General features: G+C 37.0%; 1 protein-coding gene across 1 annotated transcript; it reads right to left on the bottom strand.

The window, feature by feature from the left end:
- Nucleotides 1–529: 529 nt before the first annotated feature.
- Nucleotides 530–4,213, bottom strand: psma5 (proteasome 20S subunit alpha 5). The gene is made up of 10 exons (XM_041981135.1): nt 4,123–4,213; nt 3,774–3,824; nt 3,300–3,366; nt 3,093–3,219; nt 2,457–2,524; nt 2,272–2,379; nt 2,116–2,174; nt 1,928–2,030; nt 1,109–1,195; nt 530–907 (listed from the first exon to the last, which is right to left on the bottom strand). Exons 2-10 carry the CDS (start codon nt 3,800–3,802, stop codon nt 830–832), a joined length of 726 nt encoding a protein of 241 aa, XP_041837069.1. The 5' UTR covers nt 3,803–3,824; nt 4,123–4,213; the 3' UTR covers nt 530–829.
- Nucleotides 4,214–9,336: the final 5,123 nt, after the last annotated feature.

Genomic DNA, 9,336 nt, shown 5'->3' with positions numbered 1-9,336 from the left:
AAACATATATAAAATATTAAGAGATTTTTCCCCTTCTCTCAGATTAGCATATATTAACCGATTTAATAACCAAAACCATTTCCCCCCTTTGTTTCTACATTAATAAAAATATGGCAGGGTTGTAACTTAAAAGATAATCGGTTGTAATGGTAAAATAATCAGGAATAAAACTTTAGCACTTTAATAACCTCATTGGACTTCAACACTTTAATAACTGATTCTGATGAGTTAAAACTGTTGTCACTTTTATTGCTAAATACCAGAAGATAATATTCAGGATATGCTCCAAAGCTAATACTAGTTGTAAAAGTCAAATAAAACTGGTTTATACTGGTGTGTTTTCAATTAAACGCAGTACAATGAATGGGACTGCCCTCATGATTATTTTGCAAACACATGTGCAAACCTACACAAACTAGATATTTAACAGTTTAAACACTGAACCTCAGAAGTGTCAGACAAGAAAATACACACACAAATAAAATAAAAAAAAAAAAGGATTAAAAAAAAGTTGTCAAGACTCGGTCACTTTCTGAATACAACAATTTAATCGTATTGATCCGTAACAAAAAATGATCCAGCCCCCCGCCCCTCGACCCCAACCTTTTCTCCTGCCACTCAGTTCTAAGTGCTGGTGACACTCCTGTACAGAGATGTACAGACACTGAGAGACAAAAGGAAAATTACCACATTGGAAATAGAAACCTTCAAAAAAAATCTGATTGCAACAGGTTTGTTGGAAAAGTGTGGTTGTTGTGATATTAGGCCTAGGTACACTTTCATGTCCTCTCCTCTCCAGCCCACAATTCAAAGCAAGTCTTTTTCCGCTCTAGATGTCCTTGATTACATCCTCCAGTTCCTCTTTGGAGTACATGTGGAAGGTTTTGCCAGGCTCTATTGTTGCCAGCTACAGAAGACACACAAAGACAGAGAGTTAAAAACAGGAATTTAAATTCTTGTGCCAAGTTAAAACTGCTTCCACCCTCTCCTCCCCAATATGAAGTAAAAACACACTGTTACTTGAAATATTTCAATCCTGTTTCTCTTGCCTTCAATGTTCATAGACACCTAGCACTATTCCTAGCAAGTACTAAAAAAAGGAACAAACCTCAATGTTGGTGGCATTGAGCTTCTCCTCCATCACCTGCTTCAGAATGGTGAGAGACGACTTGATGGCGTCTTTTAATGTCATTGACTGTGGAGAAAATGGAGAAAAAAAACACAAGTCATCAGTTCTGGTAATATGCACGACTCTTCTTTAAATATTCTATTCTATAGTCATTTAGCAGATGCTTTTATCCAAAGCGACTTACATTTAAGAGTAAGAACAACACAAGCAAGAATTCAAACAAGATGGGACATCATAATTAAGTGGTAGTCAAACTGCTGTGAGTCCAGTTGGACCCAGGTGCTGTCATGTAGTGCTGGAGGCAGAGTATATGATTTATTTTTTTTTAAGTTTATAGTTTTTTGTTAGCCATTTTGTTTAAATACAATATCACAGTTTCATCAAACAATATCTAATTGGGCATATGTGCACAAATAAACAATATGGGATGATATAATTCCGAAGTTTTATCAAGCTAATTTAAGCCATGATCTTCTTCTCTGCATCACCAAAATCTCCTTCTGAAATAAACCCGTAACCCACGAGCATATTGTTACTCAAATTAACTTATTACATGACTTAGGTAAATATCAGCTATAATTCTTTTTTTTTTTTTGATAAATACTTGAAATTATTTTTATCATGTATGACAACACTGTCAAAAAAAATAAAAATAAAAAAACCTGACACCGTTAGACATGTAGTCATGACGACCCTTCTCTCTCTCTCTCTCATATATATATATATATATATATATATATATATATATATATATATATATATATATCTGATGTAGTTGTCTGATGTAGTTGTCTGTACCTTGTGGTAGACCTCTTGCAGAGAGCTCTGTGCCCCCTCTGACGCAGAGCCAATGGCCCGAGCATCACACTGCACAAAGGTTCCTGATGGGTCCATGTGGTAACTGGATTACATGGAAAAACGTTGAGTCTTTTTGTAAAAATTATCATCTTCAAAAATTTAAAGGTGACAAAGTTGTCTGTACATACAGTTGCGGTCCTTTTTCATCAACTCCTCCAAACAATAGCGCTACACCAAAGGGCCGACTCTGGTAAAGTATAAAGAAAAGAGAACAGAGGCAGTTGAATACAGCTTGTACTCGTTTAATCATCACCATCAAAATCTGCATCTAATAAGTGACTAACCATGGCACCAGGGTCTGCATCCTCCTCTCCAAACTGCAGTGCCAGGTTGGACACAGCCTGAGTCACACTCTCCACCGTCATCGTCTCATTGTAAGTGAACCAGTGGTTCTGCAAAGGGGAATGTACACATTACAATCACATAACCCACACACTCAGCACACATTACACTATGCTCAGAATCATACCTGTGTTTCCACTCTTGCTTTGTCAATTAGAGTTTTAGCATCAGCTATCAAGCCGCTCATGGCACAGCCTGAAAACGAAAAGAGAAAAATCAGCAACTTGTTTATCTTTCACAATGTTGTAAATGCACATTATCTGGCTGAATATTTCTTGCAAGCACCTTTAATTGAGTGATATTTGGAATACAATCCTTCAGTGAGAACAAACTGGCTTGGAATGGGACGATTTTAAGGCTTATTCTTATTGGGTTTTTTTGTTTGTTTTTTACCTTTTTTGTATTCCCTAAAGCCGTTTAAGTTACATGCTATTTATATCAGTAATGAAAACTTTACACAGCACATTATTTTACTGAAGCAAAGAAGCCATAAACCCTAGATTCTTAATGCTAATGTTCCCTAAAAGAGTTGTATATGCACGCATGTGTTATGGGTTGTTTGCTCATTTAAACTCTTGTGACAGTTTTTACAATTCTAGAAACTATTTTATAAATTGGGATGTCCATTAGCATCTAAATTGTGCTTGCAAAGTTAAACAGCTGGACTTTAAAATAACAAAACTATGCAATGTAGGTTCTGTTTTACAGAAATTCAACTGAAAAAAAGTTTGCCTCAGATCGCCTTTCTTGTGTTTTCACATACCAATGTGACTGTCGATCTCCACAATCTTCTCAATGCTGTTGGGCTCCATCAGCGGGGAGGTGATCCTCTTCTCCACAGCCAGGCACACTCCTTCTGATGTCTGGATACCAATGGCTGTGGAGCCCAACTGTGATGAGAAAACCAGACCAATGAGGATAAATGGAAACTTTACCATCACTAGAAATAGTGATCTAGCATTACACTCACTTTTATTGCCTCTATGGCATATTCGACCTGGAACAATCTTCCCTCTGGAGAGAATGTGTTCACACCTCTGAAAAACACGATAATGTTGGTGCATATAACGGTTTTTAAAAATGATGTTATATAATCAATTTACAAGGTTCAAAAATATTTGTAACAATTTTTTGACAGGGTCACTTCAAAAACATTAACTCAAAACTGTCTTAGAACACAGGTTTAAACTGGGGAAAAGAAAAACGGATAACGAAAGTGAAAGCATGACAACTTTTTCCCCTGCACAACATTTTTGGCTGCTAGCTAAGTGGCATAACAACAAAGTTGTAAAAAGTGACAGAGGAAAGTAGGATTTTGTGGTGTCCTTTAATGTTAAAACTGCAAATGCATCTGTGTAGAGAATGAACACCACAGACCTCCTGTTAGTTTTTTCAGTTCCAGATAGGCGCAATAAATGACAAAGCAATTTGTGCTTTTTCCTACCTGTCATATTCCGATCTGGTCAAAAACATCGTTTAACGTTCAATACAGTTCCTGCAAACAGAGAGGAGCAGCTTATGCAGGACTTCTTGATTACAAAAACATCTTAAAGTCATTATGAACTTTAAAAGTCGAGTCTTTGATTTGCTCTTGCCCCGGCTGATTAGTTAGCATAGTTAGCTGCCACACCGAGCGTGCTAACCAACTAGCGCAGCTAGTTAAAGAAATAATTCATAGCAAATGTTTGACTATACCTAACATCGATATCAAAGTAGTTTAATTATGTTTTCAATAAATTTTATGAACAACTTTACTACGTTTTACAAATAAACTGAACTAGATAGGCATTTACCTTCAGCCACAATCCCTTGAATGAGTTCGCTTGTTTCAGAGGAAGTGTCTGGGTGTAACATCTAAAACGAACGGTTGTCAGCTAATAGGAAACAATAGTTCCGCTTTGCACATGGTTTGTAACAGGGATAAATTGTACTAATACAAAATAACGTTATAGTTGTTTAAATAGAAAGGCTTACATTGGTGTTAATAATGATATTTCTTAACACAATGTAAAATATTGTCTTAAATTCATTTGTATAATAGCCCATGGGTTTATAGGGTTTTATAGACGATATTTTTGCCCTTTTCAGCAACCATATCTTTAAATTAATAATAATAATAATAATAATAATAATAATAATAATAATAATAATAATAAACAATTAACAAAGTAAAATACACACGAAAAAAACATGTACTAAAATCTTATTTGATTGAAACTTGACAAGACAATTCTTAATTCCGCATGTTGTTGACGAGCTCAGCCACTGGGGGTCGCCGTAGAGTTTAAGAAAGAGCTCGGTGGGAATCAATAAATTAGTGGAAACTAGAAATTATAGTTGCAATTGCAATGTGGATTTTTTAAAGAAGTTGCTGAGGCACTTATAATGTTAAAAAATTATTTTGTTTGAGTCATCAATAGCTCTTAAAGTAAAAAATGGGAAGAAAAAAAAGGTCAAGGTCAAACAAAATTTGTTCAAAGATTCAGAGGAACATTGTTTAACATTGTTCTGTTAATTGCTACTGGTTGTTTAATGCTTTATTTGAAAAATGAAATGAAATGAAACTAATCTTATCTCAACAAAGAAGCAAAGAATTCTTCCAAACCCAAGAACAGCATGTCAAAGCTGAATAAAGATCCAGATCCAGACCAACATGAAAAGTTAAACACTTCTAATTTCTGCTATGCCCACTTCTTTAATAAACTTGTTAATGTCTTTTTGAGTAGTCATGCGACATAACAGAAAAACAAAACAATCATACCAGTAATATAACTAAACCCCCCTGGCATAGTAATGACAATAAAAGCAACAGACAGTTATTGGATGCAGACTTTCTAAAAAGAACATGTCTATATTTGGTGGATCCATCAGGGTTTGAGGCTGTGTTGCAGCTGTTGTCACAGGGAACAAACAAAAAGACCAAATAAACACCTGGAAATTCATAATGGACTAGATGGAGCAAAAATATGAAAAAATGTGGTAGAACTCAAATAGTTTGTACTCATTTAAAATACTTAGCCACTTGTGGACTGACTGGTTGGACTGATCAGTGTTTCATAATCAAAATTTGACATTCTTAGTGTTAGTTTCACAGATCTTGCAGTCTATTTTGGTTTAGTGGTTCAGATTTTAACAAATAGTGACATGATCTTTACTAAGATCAGCAAACATAGGGGCGGCGTGGCTCAGCAAGGTAGATCCGTCGTCTTGTAACCCAAGGGTTGCCGGTTCGATCCTCGGCCAAGTCGAGTTCATGTTGAGGTGTCCTTGGGCAAGACACCGAACCCCTAATTGCTCCTGATGGGTCGTGGTCGAGCGCCTTGCATTGCAGCTTCCGCCATCAGTGTGTGAATGGGTGAATGTGATGTATAATGTAAAGCGCTTTGGGTATCATCCCAGGTATCCCTAGGTAAAGTGCTATATAAATACAGACCATTTACATAATAACTTCATTTATACGTTTTATTTCACCTATTTTAATAAAACTAGTAGGTCCAGGAAAGCATCTTCATCCCAAAAACCTACTTCTTTCACTGAATAAATTCAGGCAGTGATCAAGTTCCAGAGCAGGAAGCCATGCTGGGAATATCGGTTTTATATTGAATATTCAACAGATATTCACACTGCATTCATACTACCAAAGTCTCTTTCAGGGACCATCAACAAATGGCCAACTTTCCATAAAACAGAAATTCTCATAAAGGGTAAACAATATTTTCAATAAACTGTCCATATAACACAATGTCACCAAAGAAAAGCAGAATTCTGACATAAACAGAGACAAATAGCACTTTTTTTTTCATTTTTATACAGTGTGCCAAATCTTTTGGATTTCTTCACATTTTAATGGAAATTTAATAATTTAAAGACAGATGATCATTTCAGTGTTTATGTACTCCCTTCTCATTCTTCCATGATCAAGGCTCAAAATACATGCATGCTGATTTTATTGAGAAAAAAAAACTGATTTTTAGGTAAGAAAGGGACTAGTTGGGTATGGAGATGGAAGGTGTTGTGGAATTTTATTATCAAAGATCACACACTAAGTGAGAATCAAACAAAGTATTTTTATTAAGAGCTGATCAGCAATGGGAATCACACAGTCAAACAGCTTTGGCTGAGCGAGTCCGCAGAGATACACATGGGCTTGGTTAACATAGACTCGCATGACGTGATGGCATCAAGGTCGTTGGTTGCAAATCTTCAGTACACTGTCTGCAAACCCTGCACAGCCTGGTACAAAGTTTCTAAAGAATGATATCAGTGGTGTGATGGGAGAGGAGAGCTCACTAAATATTATCTGAGTACAAGTCGTTCTCCTCCCCAGTGAAACATAAGTCAAGGTTGTTAATAATACAAAAGGTAAATACTAGAGTATAAGGGCTATGTATATAAATTTTCCATTACAATCCACCCCTTTGATTAAAATGAACCATATTAATCACACATAAAGAAAAAATTTACTCAAAGAACTCCAAATCACCTGCGTCATCATATGGAGAAGTATCAGCTGGAACATAATGATGAACATGGAAATTGAACTTTCTATTAATGAAAACTGTCTAATAGGGGGTGGCATGTGGCACCAGTCCACAAACATAGCAGCTGTCATTTGTCAATGTCTGAGCTGACATGTTTGCAACCTGCCACCAAAGATTATCAGTGTGATCATGATGATCAGGGTGTGGTCGTCTCGGCGGTGCCTCCTTAAGGAGGGTGCTTCTGTCCCCTGCAGTCGTCTGGCGGGTTGGGACGGAGCTGGGGTGCGTTGTGTTGCGCGAGGACCGGTTGGATCCAGGTTCCAGAAGAGGAGTGTGATGAGAAAGATGGTGCACTTCATGTCGCCACGTGGGGGTAGACTACCTCACACAGAGCTGACCTCAGGGATTATTCTGCCCTGTGGTTGAGAGGTCAGCTGGTGGAGCTGGGGTTGGTGGATCTTGGAACCTCCTACAGTGGGATGCGTGGATCCACGTGGACCTTTCAGCAACCTTCACCACTGTGTGAGTGACCAACAGGACCTGAAAGGGACCCAGCCTCCTTATGGACCGCATGTGCTTCCTCCTCGTCTCTCTGACCAGGACCCAGTCCCCAGGAACCAGGGAACGGAAGGACCCGATGCTGGGCATGGCAGGCCTTCCTTAACCACAGTGTACCTGTAAGAGCTTCTGAAGGGGTCAGTTATTTGGAGTGACTGCGTTAGTTTCTCCTTTTGCAGGTCTCCATTAGCATAGTGAACAAAGATAAACCAACAATGTTATTTGTGGGTCCTTATTTGCTGTAAAAAGGATCTCTTCTAAGTGTAAAATCTTCTTCTACTTTCCTCAGTCCTTCATCAGTTCCTGTAGTCATGTTTGCTCTAAACCATGACAATATCATAATCTGTGTCCTAAATTTCCACAAGTGTAACACCTTTCTTCCTCTTCAGTCTTTCTCTTGCTATTTTTTTTTATCCACCCCGTCCTCTCTGTCCTCCTTTTGTGTGGTCTTAATTATCATAGTCCAGTCTATTGTACGAGTCCATTTAATTGTTATACTTTGAAGTAGGTTTGTCACTCTAAGGTTAAGTGCATCATTTTCCTGGGGTAAAATTTTTACTTACATGTATCATGCTGCACAAAAATTATTTGAATAATTTGTGAAACCATATGCAGTGAATTTATTTCATATTTTATCCATCATCCCCCTTGTTGAGACATGGCAAGGCCCATGGCTCAATATTGCTGACATTTGTGACCATCGTAAAAAGAAAGTTAAGTAGTGCTATAGGATGAAATTGGCAGCTAACTTTGTGAAAAGGAGGAGGTTCAGATGAAGGAGGTTGTGCTGGGGGAGGATAGAGATCAAGGTCATCCTCCTGTTCCTTGATCATGAATTCCATTTCTCCCTTATTCTCTGTCTGTTGCCTTTACTTTAATGTCTATAATCAACAGGTGCATAATGGAATATGTAATTTATCAACAAAAGGACATATTTTCCCTATGTATTGAAATATCTGACATTATCCCAGGAAAGAGTGAAATTATTCATAAAACATTAAAAATCTTGTATGCTTGAATCCTGAAGTTGCCTGTTTCTGGCATCCCCCTGTAAAAACAATCCTCATCAGCACAAGTATATGTGTACATGGTGATAATTTTCTCCACCTGTAAGAGTTAATCCCAAAATGTCATTAGGGTCAAAGTCATGTTTGATTTTAAAATGCACATACACATAATTTACAAAAGAGATTCAGTGTAGACGTCTCCTCTTCCTGTAAACAGATTATCAGTCCTGCTTTTCATGAAAATGTGTGTAACTGTTAATGGCACCAGAATTAACAACATTATAAAACACAGCAATCAGCCTTTTGTGGAAGCAATCCTGGATAAAATCCTGCTGGAAGAAAAGTTCATTTAATATCAGTCCATCAGTCGTCTGTCTTCAGGTCAGAGTCAGAAAACTTTGTCAAAGTCATGTCAGTAGTTCTGCGCAGAAAGGCCAAATCAGAGCAGGTCAATTTTCCTGCATTCATGAGGATCCTTTAAAGTTCATTCTAAAATTGTTTGGAAAACATTAATTGTTTTGGAGATGTTTATTAATGCTTCCAACTCCAAGATGATATGGACGGAAACCCAATTTAAATTTCTTTTAATGTGTCCAGCATCAGCCAAATTTGCTCGAGCAGCGCTTTTCTCTTTTAGTCTTTTACAAATCCCTTTTTTCATTATTATTATTTTTTATAAGAGAATCAGTTTAAGATATCCATGGATATCAGGCCAATATGGAATAGGTTTTATTTTCTTCTGGTATCTCAATAGTCATTTTATAGTGCATTTTCTTGTTTTAATGCAGAGTTAACAATGACCTAAAAGGTCATTTTATATGCCTCAACCTTTGTTGTTTTAGTGTTTAAGGTTTTCTTTCTTTTACTAAAAGTAATTGCACACAGTTAGGTGTGATGACAGTTAAAACAGGAGCTCCTTTAATTTAATTTAAATTTCATTTATACAGCTGCATTTTCTTTA

This window comes from Melanotaenia boesemani, chromosome 3 (genome assembly GCF_017639745.1).
Source record: "Melanotaenia boesemani isolate fMelBoe1 chromosome 3, fMelBoe1.pri, whole genome shotgun sequence".
NCBI lineage: Eukaryota > Metazoa > Chordata > Actinopteri > Atheriniformes > Melanotaeniidae > Melanotaenia > Melanotaenia boesemani.
The sequence above is the reverse complement of the archived record's forward strand: the minus strand, read 5'-3'. Positions and strand labels throughout refer to the sequence as shown.

Bases quoted from the DNA above. Each gene is read 5' to 3' on its own strand.
- psma5 (XM_041981135.1), bottom strand. From the start codon at position 3,802: ATGTTTTTGACCAGATCGGAATATGACAG. The intron at 3,367-3,773 runs GTAGGAAAAAGC...CGTGTTTTTCAG, and splicing joins ACCAGATCGGAATATGACAG to AGGTGTGAACACATTCTCTC. The intron at 2,175-2,271 runs GTTAGTCACTTA...ATACTTTACCAG, and splicing joins ATGCAGACCCTGGTGCCATG to AGTCGGCCCTTTGGTGTAGC.